At 41.6% G+C, this 27,044-nt stretch overlaps 2 protein-coding genes across 2 annotated transcripts in view; both read left to right on the top strand.

The window, feature by feature from the left end:
- The first annotated feature begins 4,823 nt into the window (after positions 1–4,823).
- Positions 4,824–20,712, top strand: LEPROT (leptin receptor overlapping transcript). The gene is made up of 4 exons (XM_049617050.1): positions 4,824–4,932; positions 9,362–9,437; positions 15,059–15,245; positions 16,911–20,712. The coding sequence occupies exons 1-4, from the start codon at positions 4,917–4,919 to the stop codon at positions 17,025–17,027; spliced, it is 396 nt and encodes a 131-aa protein (XP_049473007.1). The 5' UTR covers positions 4,824–4,916; the 3' UTR covers positions 17,028–20,712.
- The window catches only part of LEPR (leptin receptor), a 199,829-nt gene continuing 182,148 nt past the window's right edge, over positions 9,364–27,044 (top strand). Inside the window, exon 1 of the mRNA XM_049617047.1 lies at positions 9,364–9,437. The gene's annotated coding sequence lies outside the window, so the exon portion shown is untranslated. The remainder of the gene's footprint in view (positions 9,438–27,044) is intronic.

Below are 27,044 nucleotides of genomic sequence, written 5' to 3'. Positions count from 1 at the left end.
AGGCTCAAAAATATTTGTAGAAACCTAAGTTATTTTTGGACTAAATATAACCTAAGTTATATTTGGGAATATAATGACAGGTTTGCGTTATACCTTCTGACATGATTCGCTTTTTAGAAAATTAACGGGAAAAGAGCATGAAAACATTTAATACATTTGCTGTATTTCTGGATTTCTGGATTTATACATTAACCACCTCCACTACCACCCTTTCCCCTACACACACACACACACACACACACATGATCATGCTTTTTGAAAACTATGTTTCAAAAAGAATTGGCATAGAAATCCTGGTCTCCTGGATAGAATATGAATGAATTTTCAAAGCTGCGTTTGTATGCTGAGGCAAAGAAATTGATCTTGGAAGTCTGGGACTTTGTCATAGTAAACAGGACTGACCCTTGAAAAATGCAGGGATTAGGGTTTCTGACCCCACATGTAGTCAAAAATCCATGTATAACTTTTGATTCCTCCAAAGCTTAGTTAGTAATAGCCTACTGTTGACTAGGAGCCTCAATGATAACATAAAGTTGAGTGACTTCATATAAATGATAACATAAAGTTAATTGACACATATACATGTATACATATATATACTGTATACAGTATAATGTTCTGTATTCGAGAATATTGTATTCTTACAGTAAGATAACCTAGAGAAAAGAAAATGTTAAGAAAATCATAAGGAAGAGAAAATACATTTACCGTACTGTACTGTATTTACTGAAAAACATCCACGTATAAATGGACCTGTATGGTACAAACCTGTGTTGTTCGAGGGTCAACTGTATTTCAGTTCTTAAGGATAGAAGCAGCATGTTCATTTGGGAGCACATGCTGCAAATGAAAAGCATTTGAATCATTCTTTTACTGTCTCTGTCTGGAAGAATGTTCAAGTTGGATCCTAATGCCACTGATGAGACACCATTGTATAAGGACTGAACACAAACACTAAATTCCATAAACAGTTATCACAGCAACAGGACAGTTTCCCTACTGGAAACATCTATGGGGAAGTTTAGGTCAAGTAAATAGGTTGTGGTTCTTCTAAAATAAACCATGATTTGGCATAATGGTATGGTATTGGTTTGAGACCAGAAAACTACATTTAAATCCTGGTTTTTTACTTCAGGGCTGTCATATTCAACAACTTTGTTAAACTAAGACTTAATCCTATCACCTGTATAATAGGGATATTGGTAGTAGCCCTACAATGGAGGCATTAGGAACTGTATATAAACTATTATCGAGTACTCATTAAATAGTAGATATTGTTAATGATCTGTAGAACAAAGTGTATCCTTGCAGATCAGTATTGGGGCTGGAATTATATCGAAACCTCCAGTTGGCTGTAGGGAGTAACACAAATAGAAAAAAGCATCAAAAGAAACTTGAGCCTTGGCCCTTATTTCTATATCCTTGGAATGATAAGAGTTCTGTTTCCCTAAAATGGCAGAGATTTGAATTGTAGGTTTTGTAAAGGGAATGGCTGTGTGAAAAAGGGAGCCTACCCCAGTATAGATATAATGCCACTGCATCTATCTGGCAGGCACTGCCCTAGGTGCTGTTATATAGATTTGTTTTCTCATTTAATTCTCAAAAAATTCTGGGAGGCATGTTTTGTAAATCCCACCTCAGGAAACGGAAGCATGGAAACATTTATCCAGAGCTGGGGTTTGAGGCTAGATGTTAGGATAGGGAGAGATGGTACTATGGATGGTGAACTTACCTGTTAATTCAACCAATATTTTGTGTAAATTGTATGCAAGATACTAACAGAAATGTAAGGGAAAATCAAAATTAACAAATGGATTTGATTTCCCTGTTAAACATAAGAGGTTGTTGTTTTTCTAATTACTACAACAGATTTATATGGAGTAGTATACGCACTGTCTGACTTTAGAGTTGAACAGTTTTGAGTTTTATCTCAGCTTCTTTACTTACTAGTTCCTATTTGAGCCTCAGTTTTCCCATCTGTAAAGTGGAGATAATATAACCTACAGTGTGAGAGAACTGAATGCAAGGAGAGAATATGACGATTTAAAGTAGTTCTGAGAGAATATGACGATTTAAAGAAGTCCTAGGCAGCACGGTAGAGGACATGGATCTTATACATCCAAATCAGGGGTATGTTTCAGCTTCTAAGGTTTTATGTACTTTTTTGGGGACTCTTTTATTCTTGATGAAACATGGAATGGGTAAGTGGAAGAACAATTTTTCAGTGCAACATCTGGCAAAAGGAAAGCAGATGTTCTCAGGAGATGGTTAGAGCTTCTGGAAAGATGTTTTCTCTTCATAGTGTTTAGTAAACTGGAAAGGACAGATGGTGTAGGCAGAAACCTTGTTGAGAACTGATATTGTGATTTATGTATGTGATCATTCAGATGACCAAAGTATATATATTTGGTCTTCACTGGCTTATAGCTCCTGGCTCATAGCTCCCCAAACCCTTAGAATTTCCGTAAATGTAGAGAGTGATAAAGATTTCATTATGTTTGGAAATCGCCTAAGGATCAGGGCTGGTTGCCAGTTGAGCCAACCACATTTTTAGAGGATTGGTACTTTCAGTCCTACCTCATGAACTCTGGGGAGGAGAGAGGGACTGGCGGTTGGCTCAATCGCCAATGTCCAATGATTTAATCCATTGTACCTATGTAATGAAGCCTCCATGAAAACCCAAAAGGACAGCGTTCAGAGAGCTTCCAGTTGGCGAACACCTGGGAATGTGGGTAGAGGGGACACACCTAGAGAGGGCTTGGAAGCTCAGTGCCCTCTCCCCACACCTTGCCCTCTGGTAAGCTATTACCTGTACTTCTGATGGACTGGCTATACATCAGAGGTTCCCAGGACCTCCTCCTCATGTTTGGTTAGTTTGCTAGAACAGCTCACAGGCTTGGCATTATAGTGAAGGAACATATGGCTGACAGGCAGTTCCCCCTGAATACTTTCACTGCTGTTAGAAAGGAGTAATACTCAAAAGCGGGAAAAAGACATTCTGAAGGATCTTGAGTAGATTGCAGGCTACAAAGTAGAGTACAATGTAATTCTGGATCTGCAAGGGTCTGCAATGAGCCAGGTATTAGCAACACAATGTTTTTAATAACTACCTTCCATCTATGAGGAGATATGGGAGGGGCTAGAAAAATGTACTCATAGGTAAACAGGTTGAGACAATAATACTTGACTGTACAGTTTTGAAAAAGTAAACTTAATGGGGATCCTGAAAGGTGGCGGTGATGAGAATTTATACTTCTCAAGCAGCCAAAGGAACCCCTTTATCTTTCAGTCTCTTTGAAAATTAAGAAAAAGCAATAGAAAGGGGGCAGTAGTTCCTGGCTACAATGAGGCGTAAGTGGCCTGTAACCCAACCTCTTCCAAAAAGCTGGCAAGCCCTACCTTTTCTGAGCCTCTTTCCATTAAGGTAAAATAAAGCACTTGGATCAAATGGCTTTTAAGATCTCCTTCAGATTGTCCCCACCAAGACAGAAACTCTCTATTCCCGTGAGGAAGAGTAAATACAAAATGGCCCTCTGAGGTTTAAATTGGTCTTATTTACCTGCAGACTTTGAGGTCCCAAGGTGTAAGAATAACTATTTAAAGGTTCATGAAAGCTTCAGGAGCAAGAGGTTATTGGTCTTTGTGTCTCTAAATAAACCACGGTGTAAGAGAGAAAACGAGTGTTTGAAAAGTGCTAAAGTTCATATTAAGCAAGGAAAGTCCATCTTCGGAGAAAGGTCTCCTACGGACTTGTTCTCTGGTGCTCCCACCCCCAGCTAAACCGGCTGCAGCCACAGCCATGTAAACGCAGACAGGCAGGCGCGCGCGCGCACACATACACGCACACAAGCATCTTGGGGCTCAGAGAAAAGTGCTGCTCAGTAAATGAGTGTCCTTCCCTTCGCTACCGGTTGTAATTTCCCCCCTTCCCTCTCCCCATTTTCTCGGTCTCCACCCTAAGGCCGAAATTCCTTGCAGCCAGGAACCGCGATTGCTGGGCCTCTGTAGCTCAGGACCTGCACTGGTTTGGCTGCCTTGGAGCGTCTTGGCCCGCGCACCCAGCGGTCCCGGAGGAGCCGAGGCCCCAGCCGACGGATTGAAAAGGATGGGTGTAGGGCTGGTTAAGAGATTATGCGTAGGGCTCAGGATCTGGGAGAAAGGCTCCGGGAACAAGACCCGGTTTACAGGCTGAGAGTGCATTTCCGGGGCAAGCCCAGGACCAGGATCACGGGGTAGGCGGAGCTCTGCGAGCCGGGGGTGGAGTTGTGGACGATCTGGGCGGGGCTTTGCGTGGCCGGAGTGGGCTTAGGACCTAGAGGGACGGGGCTCTGAGTGGAGGGGAAAAGGCGATCGGGACCCTCAGGGCGGGGTTCTGAGTGGCGTGTCAGGGAGTAATCGGGACTGGCAGTGGCGGGGCTGTGCGTGGTTGGAGTAAACTTGGAGCCCACAAGGACCCGCAAGGGCCCGGCTCTGCGTGGCTGGCTTGGACAAGCAGGGGCGGGGCTCTATGTGGCTGGGTAGGTAGGAATCGCGACAGGCAAGGGGCGGGGCTCTGCGTGGCAGGGCTGGCCGAGATGGGACAGGCAGGGGCGGGGCTCTGCCAATTGGGTCTCGGAAGAGCAGGGGACGGGGCTCTACATCGCGTGGCAGGCGGAGATGAGACCAGCAGGGGCGGGGCTATGGGGGCGGGGCTGGAGGAGCCGGAACCCGCAGGGGCGTGCTTTGTATGGCGGGGCGGGAAGGATCGGAAACGGCAGGGGCGGGGTTCTGCGTGGAGGGGCGGGGTTCTGCGGGAGGGGCGGGGTTCTGCGTGGAGGGGCGGGCCCGGGGCCCGTGGTGCGACCCCGGGCCGGGTCTGGGCGGCCGGCGGGCCGTGGCAGGAAGCCGGAAGCAGCCGCGGCCCCAGCTCGGGAGACATGGCGGGCGTTAAAGGTAGCTGGTCCTGCGGTGGGGTGTCGCCGCCGTCCCGGGCTAAGCCTGGAGTTGCGCTCTCAGCGTGTGGGCGGGGAACGGCCTCCCCCAAGCCTGCCGCTCTCCCCTTCTCTCCGGGGGCGGAGGAGGCGCTCACCCTCTTCCTTCGCCCCGCAGGATGCGGGTGGAACCTCACTGGTCTGCACGCTCCTGCCGGTCTCTCCGGGACCCTCCAGGCGAGCCAGGAGCGGTACCCTTCTTGGAGACCCGGGTAGACCAGGAGCATCACCTCTAGGCTCCTCAGTACTTCGGAGCGTACCCCCGCCCCCATCTCTGCTCAGTTTTAAACGGACTGGGTTTCCATTTCCCGACATGTCCACCCTGACGCCTCTCCTCCCTCTTCCTGCCGCTCCGCAGTTTCCAGTTTCTTCTAGAGCAGCCATTGTCTCCAGTCTTCTCGGCCCCGGGGTTCTTAATTCTTTCGGTACTGATGAGTTTTCCTAGTTGGGCAGAGTTGACTGCAGGCAACAGAAAGCCCACGGAAATGCTGTATTTCTCATAATTGTGGAGAATAGATTGGGTGGAATGTTATCGCTGCTTTCTTTAGTGTTTATTCATCTATGGACAGACAAGAAAGTAGTGTTTGTACAGAGAGTGTTCAACTACAGGGGCAGTTGAAAAAGGAGGTACCAAGAACGCCGCTTCCCTTATCTGTATGACTTTAGAGAAGTGGGGGATGGCAGCGGTAGGAGAGGCTATTGGAAGGCTTCCTGTTATTTTGGTAGGAAACCATGAGATTTCTGATGTTTGAATAGAGTAGTGTAACTTGTTTCTATGTTGGAGTTAACTTCCATCTTTGGAATTGGTAACCAAAGATCTTCCTAGTTAATCAACATCTGTTATAAACATGTATACGATATATTTGCATGCATGTGTGTGCACTCTGAAATTTATCTGAGTATGTGAGCTATTAGCAGACACATTGTATCATTATTTCTGGCTGACTTTTATATTCACCATCAGTTTAGTAAATGTGATTTACTTGGACAGTGTCCAGTGTGTAACGTGTCCATTTGAAGACAATGCAGAAAAGGGGTGACCGATAGTATCCCAGTACTGGACTGCGCTGTGCTTAGTCATGCCCAGAAACTATCAAGTAATGATACTGTTTATGTGTGAATGTGTTAGAAATTGTGATGTAGTGAAAAGGAAGACCATGAAATGGAAAAGGACTAAGGGAAGGAAGCTACAGATATTTCACTAAGGGGTGAACTATCTTACAGATTGAGGGACCATTGTATGCCTGTGACTTGGGATAAAAAGATAAAAGTTATTTTTGGGTGACAGAACTGGAAATGATTATATTACTGTTGAAGTGTCCAAGGTGTCCTTAGATAACAGGAGGAGCACAAAGATGGTGTTATGGATTAAATTGTATCCCTCAAAAGGTATGTTCAAGTTCTAACTCTCCGGTATCTGTGAATGTGACCTTATTTGGGAATAGACTCTTGGCAGATGTTATCATTAACTTGATGATGATACTGGATTAGAGTGTGCCCTAATCCAATGACTAGGGTCTTTATAAAAAGGGGGGGGGTCAGAATTTACACATGGAATCACAGGGAGAACACTGTATGGAGACAGAGGCAAAAATTGGACTGAGGCAGCTAGAAGCCAGGAAACATCAAAGATTGCCAGCAACCACCACGAGTTAGGAAAAAGCAAGGAAAGATTCTTCCTTAGAGCCTTCAGAGGAAGCATGGTCCTGCCAATACCTTGATTAGAGACGTCAAGCCCCCAGAAGTGTGAGAAAATAAACTTCTGTGGTTCTAATGGTCCAGTTTGTAGTACGTTGTTAATGGCAGCCCCAGGAAACTAACACAGATGGGATAACTTAACCCTGCTCTGGGGAGAAAAAGGCAGTTCTTGAATTGAATCTAAAAAAATCAGTAAGGCGTCACCTGGCTAAGGAGGGAGCAAGGACAGTTTTTCCAAGTGGGGAGAATTGTGCCGGATCAACTCGTAGGCTGTGAAAGTGGCTGTGAAGGGGTGACACCAGCGTTGTGTATTTGAGAGATTGCTGTCTGCTGCTGCTGTGTGGAAGATGGATCGGAAGAATCAAGGTTGGAGGCAGGCATGAGATGGTGAGGGCATGCACCAGGGCAGTAGTAGAGGGTTCAAGAGAAGAGGGTGGGTATCTTAGTCCTTTAGGGCCGCTCTAACAAAAATATCGGAAACTGGATGGCTTACGGAGCAAACATTTGTTTCTCAATTCTGGAGACTGACAAGTCCAAGATCAAGGTGCCAACAGATGCAGGGTCTGGTGAATGTCTGCTTCCTGGTTCATAGACATCTCACTGTGTCCTCACATGGCAGACAGGGCAAGGGAGCTCTGGAGTATCATTTATGAAGGCACTAATCCCATCCATGAGGGTCCCACCTTCATCACCTAATCACCTCCCAAAAGCTTTAAGTACCATCACATTGGCAGGAGGATTTAACATGAATTTGGGGAGGGAACACGCTCATTCAGTGTATACAGGTGGTTTTGAGTGACACCTGGGAGGTTGAGTCACCTTAACTTGGTGATCTTCTGTAAGACAGAAGGTGACGATAGTGTTCGTTGGTCTTTCAGGATAGAACTTAAAGGGAAGAATGTGTTTGGAAGGAGAGGGTGGGATGTTTGGGTTTTATACATGTCGACTTTGAGGTCCTTGTTGGCTACCTGGGCAGAGAAGTCCAGATTGGAGTTGGAGGTGCAGGCCTAGGTCCCAGGACCTGTTCTGGGCTGCAGCATCAGATGTGGCTGGGCCCTCGGGATACTAGGGAACTTTGGGTCAAACGCAATATCTCAGCAGAAGGACAGTCTAAAGAAATGAAGTTGGATTCCTTGTTAGCTCCAGCTTTAAAATATGGCAGAGGATGTTGATTCCCCCCAAAAAGAAAAAAGAATCAATCAACTGGAGATACATTTGTGAACCTTGAGAGATGGGTGTCACAGACCGGAAAGAAGAGGTCTCTGGTTCCTAGCTTTGAAGAAGGGAGTGATACAAAAGGTCAGGCACAGGGAAGGGATAGTGCCAACCCAGAAAAGACCATCTGTAATGAAACAATATGCGAAAAGTTCCTTTTGTACGTTTTTCTTTAAAAAGTGACATGTACGACATGGAAGAGTACAAAAATTAAAATTGGCAGTCTTGTCTTGTGCCCTAACGTCTATATACTTCCAGATGTTTTTAAAAAGCACCTTCGCATCTTCCTATAAAACAGTCTCCCTAAATCTCTTAAAGTAAAAGGAAGCAATCAAAATGTTAATTAATTTAGTGAATGACTGTGAGTATTAGGGATTTTTTTTCAGAAGAAAATTTGGCTAAATTGTGTCTGGTGCTTTGAATTTATACCTTTAGCAAAGAATATTGCTAAAATGAGCAAGTACCTTCATCAGTCAGCATTTATTTATGGAACACCTTCTTTTTGCCAAACACTTTACATGGATTATCCCCTTTACTTCTCATAGGCTGCATGATAAGGTGGCACCATTATTCCCATTTTATAGGTGAGAAATTTGATTGAAAGAGGTTCAGTTTCTCTCCAAGGTCACACAGCCAGTTGGTGGCAATGTTGAGATTTGAACCCATGTTGGTGACTCAGAGCTCAGGATTTTTTTTAACAACCTTGATACTCTGTCTCCCACTCAGCAGCATGACAAGGACAAATAACGTTCCTACCCCCTCAGCGATTAGTGTTGAACAGATGCAGGGAATAAATATTTTATTTGGTGGATACTACTTGGGAGTCATTTTGTATGAAAACATGAAAGTAGGCTTCAAATACTTGAAGTACTGGGGTTGGGAGAGACAGAATGATCAAAGGGCATATATATATTACAGTGAGGCAGTTTTGGATATAATTTGAAGAAAGGATTTTCAGCATTTAGATACTATCAGAAGGAAATGATATGCCTCAGGCAGTAGTGAGTTCTCTTCACTGGAGTTGTGCAGACAAGCTGGTTGGCCTCTTGTGACAAATAGAGGGAATTTATATATTAGATAGGGGTTGGAAAATGCTTGAGACCTTTCTCACCTAGTGATTTTAAAGTGGTGGACACAGGCAGTCATTTGCTAGCCAAATGTGATGTCAACTAATGAAATAACTACATTTGTGTAAATTGGGAACCTTTTACTTCTTTAAGTGAATGTTTTTGTTTAAGATATAACTCACATACCATAAAATTAACCTTTTAAAAGTGGAACATTCTATGGTTTTTAGTTTATTCACAAGTTTGTGCAACCGTTGCTACCATTTAATTCCAGAACATTTCACACACACCGCCCCCGCCCCAGAAGAAACTCCATACCCATTAGTAGGCACTCCCATTCCTCCCCTCTTCTCCCAGGTCCCTGGCAACCACTGATTGGGACCTTTTAACTCTTGGTTTTATTTTTCACAGCTCTTGTGGCATTATCCTTCAGTGGGGCTATTGGGCTGACTTTTCTTATGCTGGGATGTGCCTTAGAAGATTATGGGTAAGTGTTCATTTCAAAAAGAACTATTCTTGTTTTTGTGCGTTTGTCACTGTTCCTGTGAGTGTTAGCAAGTTTAGTGAATTTAGCGCCAGGCTCTAACCAATGAGTTAGTGAAGTCCAGGTCCATTCGTGGGTCAGTTATATTTGTGCAGAGAAAAGCTCTTTTTAGACTTGATGTATTCATTTAGTAAGCATTTCTTGAACACCTACTCTGGACCCGCTGGGGATATAAAAAGGAAGAGATACAGTCCTGTCCTCAAGGAGCTTGCAATTTGAGTTGTGCCTGAGAGGCAGACAGGCGTCGGTCTAGTCCATAAGATGACAGCTGTAGTGGAGACATGTGCACAGTACACGGAGAGCTTTGAGAAGGTGTATCTGAGTTTCTTTGGGAGAGTCAGGCAGGGCTGCAGAGAAGCGGTTGTCTTTAAGCTGAGACTTTGTGTCTAAATAAGAGTTTGTGGGGCTGATGAGTTAGGGGAGGGCATTCCAGGCAGTGGGAACATTCACCAAAATGTGTTTATTCAGCAACTCTTGGTTGAGTGCTTACCACATGCCAGCCACTGTTATGGGAACTGGAGATTAAGAAATAAGAACAAAGGTCCTACTCTCTTAGAGTCTGTGTTGCAATGGGGGAGATGGACACTAAACAGACTTAAAAATGTCCATTCTATCAGAGGTAGGAATGTTATGAAGAATAAATGATAAAGGGCACAGAGACTGGGGAGACGGTGGTCAGGGAAGGCCTCTCTGAGAGGGTGACTTGTGAGCAGAAATGCAAAGAAAATAAGGAAGCAGGCCATGCCGGAAACTGGGGAAGGAGGACTTCAGGCAGTAGGAAAGTCATATGCTCAGGCCCACAGACATTAAGGCATAGAGACTCTCCAGGAAACCACATGTGGTTCATTATGGTAGAGCATAGAGTGTAGCTGGGATGAGCAATAGAAGGGTTGGTCAAGGATGTAGAGTCAATCAGTCTTTAGGGCACTGTATGCCATGTAAAAGAGGTCAGATTTTACACTTCAAGCCATAGGAGCTGGAAAAATATCCTGAGAATAGGTTTGGAGGGTGAGGGGGTTTCTGTTTGAAAAAAGTCAGTCTGGCCAAAATGTAAGAGTGGATAGCAAGGTGCTGAGACTGCCATCAGGACACGCAGTAGGGCACTACTGTCATAAAGCAAGCAAAATGTCGGGCCGTGGCAGTAGGAATGAAATGAAAGGAAAGAGAGAGATCTAGGTGGCAGAACTAACAGGTTTTGTTAACTGATGTCAGGATTCAGCAGGGGGAGAGGGTTCTGGGATGCCTCCCAGGTGATTGGTTGAGCATCTAACTGCACAGGAGATGCTGGGACTAACTTAAACCAGCTGGAGCTAGTTGTTGGGACATTTGATGAGTTCAGATCTCTCACCCCAGTCCTGGCCAGAGATTGTCTAAACACAAGAGGGAGCCGGTTGTAAGCAATAACTTCTATTTGTCCAGAGTGTTTGCAGCTGTTACCAGAGTCTGGTTTTTAAGGATATAAGGTATTATCCTCATTTCTAGCTGGGAAACAAAAGCCCAGCGTGGTCAAAGACTTAACCCAAGTCGCACAGCATTAAGTGGCAGAGATTGGACTCATGTTCTCACTCTCTTGACCATTATTCTACAACCAACTCTAAATCCAGGTGTTCTAATTCTCTACGATCTCTATAAGGTTTTAAACAAAAACGAGCCATTTACTGCTACTACAAAGAAATTAATTTTATATTTAATGATGGTGACCCAGGATTATCCTGTACATCAGGAGTCAGCAAACTGGCCCACAGGCCAAACATGGCCTGATGCCTGTTTTTGAAATTAAATGTTTTATCAGAATACAGCCACACTCATTTATGTACCATCTCTGGCCACTTCTGCACCACAGGGGCAGAGTTGTGTAGTTGAGGCAGAGACCCCGTGACTTGCAAAGTCTAAAATATTTACTGTTTGGCCTTTGCAGAAAAAGTTTGCCAATCTCTGGCCTACACGTTTTCTGAATAGTGTATATTTAATACCCAAATTTTGTATGTAAACAAGGTTGCTTCTACATTAATAGTTCTCATAGTTGAATATTGATCGCTTACTATGAATGGGAACACAGTGCCTTAGATTGTTGTACAGAAAACTCTCACTATATTCTAGGAAGTTAATAATGAAGAGCTCCTGGCTGTCGGCATGTCAGGTCATAGCTGGGTCTCTTCCAGACCTCTTCTTGTCTCTGTATCTGTGTTTCCTCACTGGTAAAATAAAGGCTTTGAACTAGATAATCTCTAACAGCCCCTTCAACAATATTATTTGGTGATTCTTGAAACCCACTATAATCCCTATAGTTTAGAATTAGGAGTTAGAATTCAGTGTGTACATCTTGAGTCCTCTTGATGAAGGGCATTTCCCCTTGTTGCTTTTTGGTTGCTGTCCTGTACTCCTAGATCTGTGGCTGAAATAAGCTTTCATTACAGTCTAGCTTTGTCACAACTTCTTCTTAGAGGTGCTGACTGTCGGGGTGGACCTCCGTGTATTACTGTGATGTGGATATTTTAAAGTGAATAGAGACTTTCCTTTTTTTTCTCTCAAGGAATGAAGCATAATAAACATCTGACTGATGGAGAAAGATATTTTTGAAGTATTTATAGAGCAAATGTAATTGAAAAGCCGATGACAATTTTTAATAAATATAAAACATTAAAATTTGGGAAGAAAACTTTTTTGCATTATGGTATTATTATGTCCTACAATAAAGATTAGAGTATATCTAAAGTTTGTACTGGTAAGCATATTTAGTTTTATGATTTCCATACTTAAAATTCATTTTGTTCATTCAGTAAGTGGTAATGGAATACCTCATCTCGGCCCTGGGGATAAATGGTGATTGATTGAGACAAATTAGATTCTTGTTCTCATAAACAAGGAAATATCAAATAGGGATAAATGCTGGCAAAAAGTCAAGAGGGTGATGTGCTCAAGGGTAACTTGAAGTATTTAAAATGGATGGTCAGTCTTATTTCACTTAACATAATATCCTCTATGTCCATCCATGTTGTCTCAAGATCTTGTTCTTTTTTATGACTGAGTAATACTCTGTATTCCATGTATATCTTCCTTACCCATTCATCTGTTGATGGACTCTTGGGTTACTTCCATATTTTGGCTATTGTAAATAATGCTGTAGTGAACATAGATGTGCATATATCTTTTTGAAATAGTGCTTTTTTGTTTTCTTTGGGTAAATATGCAGTAGAGGAATTCCTGGATCATATGGTAACTCTCATTTTGTGAGGAGCCTCCATACTATTTTCCACAGTGGTTGCACCAATTTACGTTCCCACCAACAGTGAATAAAGGTTCCTTTTTCTCCACATCCTTGCCAACACTTGTTATATCTTGTCTTTTTTTTTTTTTAAGTTTATTTATTTATTTTTGAGAGAGAGAGAGAGGAAAAGAATGAGCAGGGGAGGGGCAGAGGGAGGGAGAGAGAGAATCCCAAGCACCCTTTGCACTGTCAGTGTAGAGCCCAGCATGGGGCTCAAACTCATGAACTGTGATATCATGACTTGAGCCGAAGTCAAAAGTTAGATGCTTAACTGACAGAGCCACCCAGGTGCCCCCATGTTGTCTTTTTTGTTTTTTAATTTTTTTAAAAATGTTTATTTTTGAGAGAGAGAGAGAGAGAGAGAGAGAGAGAAAGTGGAGGAGGAGCAGAGAGAGAAGGAGACACAGAATCCAAAGCAGGCTCCAGGCTCTGAGATACCAGCACAGAGCCCGATGTGGGGCTTGAACCCACGAACGTGAGATCATGACCTGAGCTGAAGTCGGACACCCAAATGACTGAGCCACCCAGGTGCCTCGCCCCCATGTTGTCTTTTTGATACTAGCCATTCTGACAGTTGTGAGGTGATATCTCACTGTAGTTTTGATTTGCATTTCCCTGATGATGAGTGACGTTGAGCATCTTTTCATGTGTCTGTTGGCCATCTGGATGTCTTCTTTGGAAAAATTCTATTCAGGTCCTCTGCCCTTTTTTAATTGGATTATGTAGGTGTTTTTTGGTGTTGAGTTGTGAAAGTTCTTTCTATATTTTGGCTATTAGCCCCTTTTTGGATGTATCATTTGTAAATCTCTTCTCCCATTCAGTAGGTTGCCTTTTCATTTTATTGATGGTTTCCTTCGCTGTGCAAAAGCTTTTTATTTTAATGTATTCCCAGTAGTTTGATTTTGCTTTTGTTTCCCTTGCCTGAGGAGACATATCTAGGAAAATGTTTCTAAGGCTGATGTTAAAGAGATTACTGCCTGTGTTTTCTTCTAGGAGTTTTATGATTTCAGGTCTCACATTTAGGTCTTTAATCCATTTTGAGTTTATTTTTGTGTACGTTGTAAGAAAGTGGTCCAGCTTCGTTCTTTTGCATGTAGCTATTCAGTTTTCCTACTAGCATTTATTGAAGAGAACAAATTGGGGTTGGGCAGAATGTGAGGGCAGTGGGAGATGCAGGCTTCCAGTCATGGAATGACTAAGTCACAGGGATAAAAGGCACAGCATAGGGAATATAGTCAGTAGTATCACTTGTGATACAGCTACACTTGTGAATATTGCATATTGCATAGAGTTGTCGGCATCACTGTGTTGTACCCCAAAAACTAAAGCATCAACTATACTCCAATAAAAAATAAATAAAATTGAATGATCAGGGAAAGCCACTTTTAGGAGGCCTCTCAGCTTAGATTGCACAAGAAGGAGCCAGCCAACGAGAAGACAGGGAGGAGAGCATTCCAGGCAGAGGGTTTTTGCTAGTGCAGAGGCCCTAAGATGGGGATGAGCTCAGAGTGTTTCAGGAACAGAAAAAAGGCTGGCGTGGCTACTGACTGAGTGTATAAAGAGAAGATGGCACAATGCAAATGGGAGAAGTTGGCCAGATCATGGAAGGCTTTGTAGGCCAGGGAAAGGAATCTGGGTTTTACTAAGCCATTGAAGGGTTTCCAACGTGTATACACTCAGAAGATCTCTGTTGAGTTAGTGGGTGCAAAGTGGGTGCACTGTCTTGCGTTCTATAGGGAAAGCAAAGGTGACTGAGTGAAGATTCTGCCTTCAAGAAATTACAGCTCAGGAATAACAGAAAACAATAAAGATTCTTGATCACACATTGTGTAGTTTTTTTTTTAACACAGGGTATGGTATCGACATACTAATGGGCTAGTAATTTTTAAAAATTTTTTAAAAATTTATTTATTTTGAGAAAAACAGACACAGCACGGGCAGGGGAGGGGCAGGGAGAGAGGGAGAGAGGGAGAGAATTCCAAGCAGGCTTCACGCTACCAGCACAGAGCCTGATGTAGGGCCTGAACCCACGAAACTGTGAGACCATGACCTGAGCCGAAACCGCAAGTCGGATGCTTAACTGACTGAACCACCCAGGCATCCCTGGACTGGTAATTTTTAATCATTGCACCTTACCTGTTCCTGGTATAAATCATCTCATGTACGAGCATTGACCATTAAATTAATAATTGTTTGACCTAGACACTGAAGATAATTCTAACTTTGAAATGGCAGCATGTCTTTACAATGTAACCGTAACTTTTCTTTTTGGGTTTCTTCTGGGTCCATCCGGCAGCGTTTACTGGCCCTTGTTTGTCCTGATATTTCACGCCATCTCTCCCATCCCCCATTTCATTGCCAAAAGAGCAACGTATGACTCTGATGCCACAAGTAGTGCCTGTCGGGAGCTGGCATATTTTTTCACTACTGGAATTGTTGTTTCTGCCTTTGGATTTCCTGTTATTCTTGCCCGTGTGTCTGTGGTAAGTTTTGTTTTCTCTTGTTTTGCTCGGTTGTTGCTGAGTTTACTTCAGAACATCAGTTTCACTGCCATTGCTTAGGCTTAATTCTCAAATCCAGATGTGTTTGTAGTTTCTCTTTTCCATTTTAGATCTCCCTATCAGTGCCTTGGCTATGTTTTCAGAATGCTTTCTTTGTCTCTCTCACAACTTTTAGCCGGGGCATGTGATTTCTTGCTCTTTAAACTGTTTTCTGGAATTGTGCTTATCAAATCCTTGCCTCTTAGGGCGATCCACAGAGAATGTAATAGCAATGCTTTTCTGGTTCCAAAATGAACATCACATCAAATTCTTCTGCATATAGGATCGTGAACACAGTTTCCAACTCAATACTATAGGCATCTTTTAAGGGACACCTACATGGTTACAAGAAGATACAGTGAATAAGATGCCATCTTCATATCCAGTATAATTGTTTTCTTTTTGTCTCCAAAACACACATTGTGGGTATAATTTATTCACTTCTTTCTTTTTTAACGTTCACTGCTTTTCATGCTACTTGCTTTTATTCCCCCTAACTACATACTGTTTCAATTTCATGAAACTCTTATTTGGGGCATTGGATCTTGGGGACATCTGCTATTTGTAAGATACCAGGAATAAGAGCCAGACATTGTCTGTGTCCCAGAGGCACAGAAACTAGCCTGTTTCATAGTACACTTCATAGTACACTATGAATGTATTATGTGTGATAATTGAAACATGATCACACCACCATAGGAGCACCAGGAAGAGAGAAATTCCAACTGGCATTTGATGTAGGCCTCAAAGGCTAAATAAGGTTTTGATTCAAGTAGGGAAGGCTGTTCTATGGAATGGCACCCAAGTGTGAAAATGCAATATGTGGAATAAATAGCAGTTCAATATGGCGGAGTCAAAAGGACGTGATTGAGAAGGAGGCTAGAAAGGTTGGGGAAGCCCACTTGCGCAGGCTCTTGAATGCTATGCCAGTTTGAACTCTATTTAGATGAGAAGCATTGGAGCTTTTTGAATGCAAAATCTTCAAGACCTTACTCTCCTTGTGCTGTAGACTAATATTTAAGTTTGGCTGTAAGGATTTCTGTTTTATGAAGAAACTTTCATTGATGTTTTCTTTCTATTGCTTAAATTAAAACAAAATGCCCACTAGAGGGTACTCTCATCCCCTACTGCGCCTCTGTAGAACCATCTGCCACGCTGGGAAGCTGTTTTCATTTGTATGCAGATTATTATTTAAAGTCTGTTCTTGCCTAGAAAAGAAACAGACCAATCCATAATTCTCTGCAACTCCTGTTTTCCTGAAAGGAGGCAATGGGTATAGATCTTTTAGTACCCGGTATTATAATTAGACCCTTTATATTCTGGGTGCTTTTATTTTACTTAAGGCAATCATTGTCTACTGAAAACATGTTGAGAAATATGTCTAATGGGGAAAATGATAAGGATGATACAGACTTAATTATCAAGCATCACGAAGTAATTAGGCTAATTACTGAATAGTTCACTGTCTCCTGCCTGTTAGGTTATTAAGCCTTTTAGCAGTTTTATGTAATATTTCATTGGATGATTCTAATGCAGAAAATAACAGAGATTTTCAAAGAGTATGATATGAAGAAAGTAAAGATTTAATCCTCTTTCCTTGTGTTTCAGATCAAATGGGGAGCCTGTGGCCTTGTGCTGGCAGGCAATGCAGTCATTTTCCTGACAATTCAAGGTTTTTTCCTTGTGTTTGGAAGAGGAGATGATTTTAGCTGGGAGCAGTGGTAGCACTTTATTCTGATAAATTGCATTTTATTTCTTAGAAGTCATGCTATATGTATTTGTGTGCACATGTGGCCTTTTACTATGAAATTTCCTATGCTATTTTTTTATACCTTTATATCATGTTCACTGTAAGAAGGACTACAGGAGAGAAAGCTCAGTTTTGTTTCCAGCTAATAGACCTCTCCATGTACTCAAGTTGAATTCTTTTATTTGTTTGGCTCTTCATATAGTCATGGTGCTCTCAGAAGATATATTAACACAGTCTTGTACACAGCCGTTCACTTGTGTGATGCATTTACATATTTTGCCTGGGGATGAGTGTGGGTAAGCAGACAGCACTGGAGCAAGTCTGTTCTACTCAGGACTTCCAAGATATACTTGTGGCCCAGAGAGAGCGGCTCCCTCTTTGTGTTGTAGACCCTTGCCTCTCGAAGTGTGGTCCATAGAGCACCTGGCATCTCTTAGGAGCCAGTTCATACAGAATCAGAGGTTCCCCCGCCCCGATCCAGTGCATTTTAGATGAGCTCCCAGGTGAATTACATGCACCTTAAAGTTTGACAAGTGCTGTCATAGGGGAATAAGTATCACCTCTAGTGTCCTTGTCTTCCCTTTGGCTGAACCTCTTAACCTCTCTGGGTATTAGCTGCTCGTTTGTAAAAATTGTTTCACCTGCCTTCATGTTGAGGCCTACTTCAGAGTCTCTCTGGTATTTGTGAAATGTCCAAACCTGTATTGTTCCTCACATTTGCGGAATTGTTCTCAGTAGGGAACAGTTATGTCTTCACTGTCTGAAAGGCAATAGCTCTTTTCACAGAGCTGGGGAAACAGAATAACTGCAAAGTAACAGAGTAACTGGGCTGTACCAAAGGAGGCCAGGCTGGAACCAGTCCCTGCTTTAGCAGGGGGGCAAGAGCAGATAGGTAATACTTTCTAACTTCCCTTTGTAATCACACACTTCTCCCCGGCTCCTTCTCTGTACTGCTTTCCACCTCCATCCCCCCTCCAAGCCAACACACTCCCAGCAGTTCTGATTTGCCTTTACTTCCTCACGGCTCTGACTTTTCCTTCCTACAGGAACAGGAGCCAAGTAGGCAAACAGAGGGTGCCCAAAGACGCTACTTACTGTCTTTCATGCCTTGTAGATCTTTTTATATATATGTATAAAACCCCTCTGCCACTTTTAAGTGAATCATTGTGAGTACGTGCCACGCTAGATCCTGTAGTCAGTTTTTCTAGCTCAACTTTTGGTCCAAGGTCTATAAAGAAAAATATGGGAACTAGAACCACTTGATGAGAATACAATGATTTTAAAGGATTATTAATGTGTGATAACTGACACGCATTGAAAACACTAAAATTTTGAAGTTTGGAATCTGAGGAATTAGCATATCTTTTCGTATTCTGGAATGATCTGGGACTAGGAGAAGATAAAAGTGAAACCTAAAAGGATAATGTGCAGTTATATTGTGGCCTTGTGCATAATTTTATGTTTTCTTTTTTTTTTAATATATGAAATTTATTGTCAAATTGGTTTCCATGCAAAACCCAGTCCTCATCCCAAAAGATGCCCTCTTCAATACCCATCACCTGATTTTATGTTTTCAAAGTTCTTTGTACATATAGAATTGCTGATGTTATTTCCAATATTTATAATTAGAAAAATTATATAGACACTTTATAATTTTAGCCAGCGTTTTTAATAACACTTGCACTTACTTTACTGTAATAAATTTCTCTTTTAACACAAAAGAAAGTTTAATTTCAAAAGTCTTTATTCTGATGTAGCCTTGCTTAAAAGATAAAAAAAATAAAGTAAGAATCTCTTGGTGTTCTGAAATGGGTAGTTTGAGCAATACAGGAATAGCAATACATTTTAAGATACCATTTTGAATGTCTAGTTGGCTTGTAATAGCATTTCTTTTCCTAAAACGGAAATAGTGTTTAATTTATACTCCCTTTAACAAAAGTATCTTTGTTGCTTATACATATTTCATATTTCAGATAACCAAGGTAGCCTTAATATGTAGCCTTAAATAAAGCATTGCCTCTTGATTGTACTTCCAGAATGATATAAAGTACACATAGAGAATATTTGTAGCCATTCCCTAATAATGGAATGGTTTATTGAAGTGATAGATTGTTGGATTTGCTCTGTGTCTGAAAACAAACATTTATTTTTAGTGCTTAAGTGTCATTATAAATGCCAGTGGGAAGTATTGCTATGAATGTACAATACAGAAGTTTCCTTTTGATGGCACACATGTTGGGCATTTCTTTTTCCTTATAAAAAGTTCATTTTTTTTTTTCCTGTATGCCATAGAAAATATTTTGGAGATTCAAAGCATATTGCTTACATTCTAAAACTAAGAATACACATAAAGAATTGCTGACAAGTAAGTAATCTTATGAGGAAGTTCTTTATCATGTTCTAAACAACTGGTTTACAGGCAGACTTTGAAACACTTTCACACAGCAAGTGGGAGGTTGGTGATTGAGTGCCCAGGCCAAGCCTTCTGAGGGAGGCTAAACCCTGATGTAGTTGACTTACAATGCTCAAGGTACCTGCCGGAGTTTTGGGTCTTGGAAACAGGGTAGCGTGGACAGGGTGGAGAAAGGAAAGCGGAAGTTTCCACCTCTTTTCCTAAGAACAAAGGTCTTCAAGTTTTGCAGCACTTTCCATCCCCTAATGCCCTTGGGGTCCAAGTACATTCCCCTGAGTTTTGTTGGCCTCCTCTCCTGACAAGGGGCCTTCCTCCCAGCCTGCCCCACCTCCTGGGGCTCCTCATTTTCCCAGATCACCCACCTCTCTACTTCTACCCAGTCCATTTTCTTATTATAGCTGATACAGTGCAGTGTGAGGAAGAAAGCAGTCTGGTCTACCTCTTTCCCAGAAAGAAAGGAGGAGAAAGGAGGACTCATCTCCCCCTCATCTGGAGCCCTTACCAGTGCCCCCAATGTGTAGTGACCACGCCTGCGGCGGCTGCAGTTTTGCAGGGGAATGCCTTGGAACCCAACGGCTCATTCACAGAAAATGGTAGTGTTTCCAAGTACAGTGAAAAAGCATCCCAGTAGTTTATAGAAGGGTAATATATGGGTTAGGGGCAAACCTCTCATTCCTCATCCCTTCCTCTGGGTGGGTTCTCAGCTAGTCGTACTTTTCATGGTTGTTCCTGTTCCTCCACTTGTGGACTCACAGATTTTTCTTACAGTCCTCAAGATCTTTACCTCTGAGGTATTCCCTTCATGAAGACTCTTCTAGAGGCCACAACGTTTCATTAAGTTAATACCATTCCTTATGCTCTCAGGGAAATGCTTAGGAGATGTCACAAAAATATGACAAGTTTGCAAAAAATCCAGATTTTGCACCATAATTTGACCAAATTTTATACGGATGCTAGCATTTTCCAAGCATAGTAATTAGTTCACAACTAGAAATTGTTATTTCTGTAAATGGATGTAACTTGTGTGTTTTAATTGTTTTTCCCCATTCTGCCTCATGAAATACCTTATTTGCAAAAATCCCAGTGCATAATAGCTCATTATGCTATTACAATCACAAGGTGCTTTGTAGTGGCCATGCTACCGGGATAGAGCAGTGATACGTGTAACCCCAAACATGATGTGAACGATCTCCAGGACTGCTTTAGATTGCATTATATATGTATGATGAGGACGATTATTTTTTAAATAAAACTTGTTATTTATACTTTCACAAAGACTTTTATGTACGTTATTAAATTAAAATGTTTAATTTTTAGCAGATTGATTTCCTCAGTGTTTTTGTTTGGATAATCTTAACGTGCATGTGACTAGTGTTGAGCCTGTACTCACTGCGGTTGAAGAGAAGCTGTCCAGGCATATGCACAAACTGGAAAGAACCCAGGTCCTAATTACACCTGTGTTGTGGCTCACAATCCTGTGGGGAGACGTGGCTGTCGGGGCGTGCTTAATAATTCGCTGTATTGGAAAAGAGAGAGCACTTGATACTTTAAAAACACGCTGTACATACCCTGAAGAGTCTTTTTTTGTGCACTACAGAAAAAGAATGAACTGATGTAAAATACTGCTTAAGGAGTAATGTATCCTTTTGCACCGAACGTTTGGGGAAGAGCTGGTGTCTTTCTCACGGGGTGGGGGGGTGGCGGTTAGGCAGCTAGGTGACAAACGGAGCTGGTTATTTCTTTGTGTTGCCCAACTAAGTGTAAAGCTAAAGTTTTAGTAGAAATTTAATAATACCAACATACCTATAAAATGCCGGTAAAAAGAAAAACAGTTCCCAAGGAAACTTCTCTGGTCCAAGGGTTTGTACATATGCATTTTCATTTAGAAAGCACACTGGATGCATGGAGATTCCTCTGGGGCTGGGAATAGGTGCCTGGAGAAATCACGCACCTGGTATTTATCAGCATCTCCTGTTTTGAGATTAAAAAAAAAAACAACAACAAAAAACAGCACACTTTCCTATTTGTTTTTTGTTAGCTAAATGTGAATAAAAAGGTCTTGTCCGGTAATTGTAATTGGAAAGTTATCTTCTCCTTCGTACTTCCTAAAATGGCTCTTAAAAATATCCACTGAAGTTATCAGTTTTTGCAAAAAGAAGTAGAAAACAAATGTCTGTTTAAAAAAAAAGAACTAAAGTTGGTGAAGAATTTAAATTTCAAGACTTACCCCACATTTTTAAAAACGTGTAACTTTGTAGAGAATGAATTCCAATTCCTTTTAATTTCTCTGTAGTCATCAGGCATAGTGCAAAATTAATAGATGATCATTTTGAAATAATTATCCCTGTTCAGTATTGTCCATGTAGGCAAAGTGGTCCTAATCTTGAGGCTGCACAGTATCTTAATTGTTGCTGATCTCTTTATCAAAATTTGGGTAATTATAGATGTGTCACACACTCAAATTAATTATTAGATATTATATCAAAAGTTGTGCCTTCATTTTTTTTTTCAATCCTCGGAATAGCTTTAATTTTTTTTTTTTCAACGTTTTTTATTTATTTTTGGGACAGAGAGAGACAGAGCATGAACGGGGGAGGGGCAGAGAGAGAGGGAGACACAGAATCGGAAGCAGGCTCCAGGCTCCGAGCCATCAGCCCAGAGCCCGACGCGGGGCTCGAACTCACGGACCGCGAGATCGTGACCTGGCTGAAGTCGGACGCTTAACCGACTGCGCCACCCAGGTGCCCCTCGGAATAGCTTTAAACCATCAACTCAACCTGAGCTGGATAACTATTTTACTTAATAATTTAAAGCATAAATGCATCTATGTTTCTGCTTCAGTAGTATGTCCTCGCAGTTAAGAAATACATTTTATCACCATATTCTCTATCAACATTTATCTCCTATTTTTTCTATAGCTTAACAGTAAGGGGACATTGAAGGTTCTGGGGCAAATACACAGGCTCTTTGAAGGTGGGGCCCTAAGACACATCAGAGATATATGCAGGATGTCACATAAAACATATTTTTGAGGGCTAATTAGTGGCATGGGAAGCAACAGGATTAACACACTTCCCACAAATTTAATTTGGAAGTTTAATTTATCTATGTATAAAATACATTAAGGAGTAAACTTCATTTATGCAACAAAAACCCATCCTCTGTATCTGTACTCACTGACTTGGTGAGCTCATGCTGTCTCGTGGTTTTAAATACCTTTTGTAGGCAACTGGCACACATTTTAATCTCCAGCCCAGACTTCTCTAAACCCCAGAGTTGTATAACCAACTGCCAACACAATCTCTCCACTCGGATGCCTAGCAGGCATCTCAAACCCAGCATGTCCAAAATCAAACTATAGACACCCTGGTTCAGTGTCTCAGAACAAAAGGCTTGGAAGCGTTTCAGAACATATTGCACATCCCACATGCAGTCCATCAGGAAATCTTGTCACTTCTAGCTTCAGAATGTGTTCACAATCAAAGCATTTCTTACACCATCACTGCTAGTACTGTGGTTCAAGGACACTATCATATCTTGCCTGGCTTATTGCACTAGTCTCCCGACTGCTGGGTCCCCTGCTTTTGCCTGATTTCTCCTTCAGACTAGTCTCAACACCGCAGTCAGAGTGAGCCTGTAAAATGTAAAGCAGATGTCACTCTTCTGCCCCAGTGTCCTCCCATCTCACTTTAATAATAAAAAGACACATAATCCAGTTAAAAAAAAATGAACAAAGGATCTGAATAGGCATTTCTCCAAAGATAGGCAAGTGACGAATAGATACATGAAAAAAAATGCTCAACATCATGAGTCATCAGGGAGATGCAAATCAAAACCACTGTGTGATATCACTTCACACTTCCCTAGGATGGCTAAAATAAAAAAGACAGACAATAACAAGTATTGGCGAAGATATAGAAAAATTGGAGCCCTCATAAATTGCTGGTGAGAATGCAAAATTGTGTAACTACTGTAGAAGATTTTGGCAGTTCTTTAAAATGTTAAATATTGAGTTACAATAGGACCCAGAAATTCCATTTTCCTGGGTATATTGCCAAGAGAGATGAAAACATACATCATACAAAAGACTGTACACAAATGTTCATAGCAGCATTATTGGTAAGAGTCAAAAAGTGGAAACAATCCAGATGTTCCTCAACTGATGAGTGGATAAAGTGGTATATCCATACAGTGGAATATTTTCAGCCATAAAAAGAGATGAAATACCAATACATCCTACAACATGGATGAGCCTTGAAAACATTATGTTAAGTGGAAAAAGGCAGTTACAAAAGCCCACATATTGTATAATTCCATTTACCTGACATGTCCAGAATAAACAAATCCATAGAAATAAATTATAGGCATGTCGTTGCCAGTGACTGAGGGAAGGGAAAATGAGGAATGACTCTAATGGTCACAGAGTTTTCTGGAGGTGATGAAAATCATCTGGAATTAGTGGTGATGGATGCACAGCTCTTTGAATATACTAAAAGTCATTAGAATGTATATATTTTTTAGTTTTTTAAATTTTATTTTAAAATTAACATAAGCAGAGGAGAGGGGTGGAGGGAGAGAGAGAGAGAGAAAGAGAGGGAGGGAGAGAGAGAATCTTAAGCAGGCTTCCCGCTCAGCATGGAGCTTGATGTGGGGACTCAATCCCAGACCCTAGGATCATGACCTGAGCCGAAATCAAGAGTTGAAGACTCAACTGACTGAGCCACCCAGGCGGCCCTGGACTGTGTACTTTGAAATGGTGAATTGCATGGTACTTGAATTTCATCTCAATTTACAAAAATCATAAAAAACAGTCAAACAAAGAATAAAAGGTAGGAACAACCTAAATGTCTCATCAACTGTTAGGTGTGGTACAAACTTTTCATGGGTGATGAAGTGGTTCTAAATGGATTGTGGTGATGTTTGCACAACTCTATTAAAAACTGTTGAATTGGTGAGACAGGAAACCATCAAAACTCTAGAGGAGAAAGCAGGCAGCAACCTCTTTGACCTCAGCCGCAGCAATTTCTTGCTTGACACATCTACAAAGGCGAGGAAACTAAAAGCAAAAATGAACTATTGGGACCTCACCAAGATTAAAAGCTTCTGCACTGCAAATGAAACAATCAATAAAACTAAAAGGCAACTGACAGAATGGGAAAAGATATTTGCAAATGACATATTGGATGAAGGGTTAGTATCCAAAATCTATAAAGAACTTACCAAAGTCAACACCTGAAAACCAAATAATCCAGTGAAGAAATGGGCAGGAGACATGAATAGACACTTTTCCAAAGAATACATCCAGATGGCCAACTGACACATGAAAAGATGCTCATCACTTGTCATCAGGGAAATACAAATCAAAACCACAATGAGATACCACCTCACACTGGTCAGAGTGGCTAAAATGAACAAATCAGGAAACTACAGATGCTGGCGAGGATGTGAAGAAAGGGAAACCCTCTTGCACTGCTGGTGGGAAAGCAAACTGGTGCAGCCGCTCTGGAAAATAGTGTGGAGGTGTCTCAAAAAATTAAAAATAGAACTACCCTACAACCCAGCAATAGCACTACTAGGAATTTACCTAAGGATACAGGAGTTTTAATGCATAGGGGCACATGTACCCCAATGTTTATAGCAGTGCTTTCAACAATAGCCAAGTTATGGAAAGAGCCTAAATGTCCATCAACTGATGAATGGATAAAGAAGATGTTGTTTATACATACAATGGAATACTAGTTGGCAATGAAAAAGAATGAAATCATGCCATTTGCAGCAACATGGATGGAACTGGAAAGTATTATGCCAAGTGAAATAAGTCAGAGAACGACAGATATCAATGTTTTCATTCATATGTGGATCTTGAGAAACTTAACAGAAGACCATGGGGGAAGGGAAGGTGAAAAAATAGTTATAAACAGAGAGGGAGGGAGGCAAACCACAAGAGATTCTTAAATACAGAGAACTAACTAAGGATGGGTGGGGTGGGGGGGGTAGGGGAAAATGGGTGATGGGCATTGAGGAGGGAAGTTGTTGGGATGAGCACGGGTGTTGTATGTAAGCCAATTTGACAATAAATTATATTAAATAGAGGGAAAAAATAAAAATGAATTGTATACTTTAGGTGAATTTTGTGGTATGTGAAATATATCTCAATAAAGTTGCAAAATATAATGAATGAATGAACTCTCTGAAATACAAAAATAGTATTATTCTGTTATTCCCTGGCTTTGTGGGGAAAGATCTTCAGGAATCCAGCCAACACCAGAATAATTCAATTTATGAGGGGGTTTTAATTTAAACCTGCGTTGTCACTTTTCTAGATTTTGTAGAATTTGTCTCATTTCTCAGATTGTTTTAAATTTGAAATTTTAAAATGTATTTTTATTTTTAAAACACTTCTTTTTTTTTTAAAGGAGGACCCAAAATTGTGTGTCAGACCCCACCAACCTTAGGACACTCCCTGATCATAATAGTGATCAAAACAGACAAAAATATTTCCCATATAGAACTTATATTTCAGGGGAAGAAGAATTAAAACTAGATAAATAAATGAAATATATGGTAGGAGCTGTTGGGGAACATGATCAAAAAAGACATGACCACAACTGACCCATAAGCTGGACCCGGATTTTTGGAGGCTCCTCACTCCCTCCCCTTCCCTTGGGATGTGGGTTCCACTTGCCTTCCTTGCTCCCAGTGGCTGCTCCAAGGACATAGCCTTGAGATGGTGATGTGATGTTGAAAACACCTACACAGTATACATGACCAAGCCCAGTTAGGGCCTCTTTATAAGCTTTTAAGATTTGAAGGTCGGGTACAGGGATCCATTTCTCTGGCTACTGCCCAAGAAAACCCTTTATGGAAGTTCTCTTTGCTATTATTAAAATTGCCACCTACTGGGGCGCCTGGGTGGCGCAGTCTGTTAAGCGTCCGACTTCAGCCAGGTCACCATCTCGCGGTCTGTGAGTTCGAGCCCTGCGGAGCCCTGCGTCAGGCTCTGGGCTGATGGCTCGGAGCCTGGAGCCTGCTTCCGATTCTGTGTCTCCCTCTCTCTCTGCCCCTCCCCCGTTCATGCTCTGTCTCTCTCTGTCCCAAAAATAAATAAAAAACGTTGAAAAAAATTTTTTTTTAAAAATTGCCACCTACTGACCTGAAGTGGCTGCCTCTTTCTTTGGTCTCTCCCTGCCCTCTGCATTAGGGGGGCTGGTTTCAGATTACACCAGGAAAACTCCTGAGAGGGTCATGAATCTACAGGTGCTATGGTGGGGAAAATATAGTAGGAAGGGCAGATAAATAGTATGTGGGGCCTTGTGGCTTTAGATAGGGTGGTGTGAAGCCACTGTAGTTCAGACCCAAAAGAGATGAGAAAGAGAGCAATAAGGGTTCAGAGGGCAAGTCAATCTTTGTACACATCCTTAATTAGTTCTTTAAGATGCTTTTCCAGAAACCCTAAGGTGGGTTGAAGAGTATACACATTTTTTGGTGGTACCAAATCATCTTCTTGTTTAGCAGTTCTTTTTTTTTTTTAATCTTTTGTAATGTTTACTTATTTTTGAGAGAGAGAGAGAGAGAAAAC

This window comes from Panthera uncia (assembly GCF_023721935.1).
Source record: "Panthera uncia isolate 11264 chromosome C1 unlocalized genomic scaffold, Puncia_PCG_1.0 HiC_scaffold_4, whole genome shotgun sequence".
NCBI classification, from domain to species: domain Eukaryota; kingdom Metazoa; phylum Chordata; class Mammalia; order Carnivora; family Felidae; genus Panthera; species Panthera uncia.
This window is presented reverse-complemented; position numbering and strand designations above follow the sequence as displayed.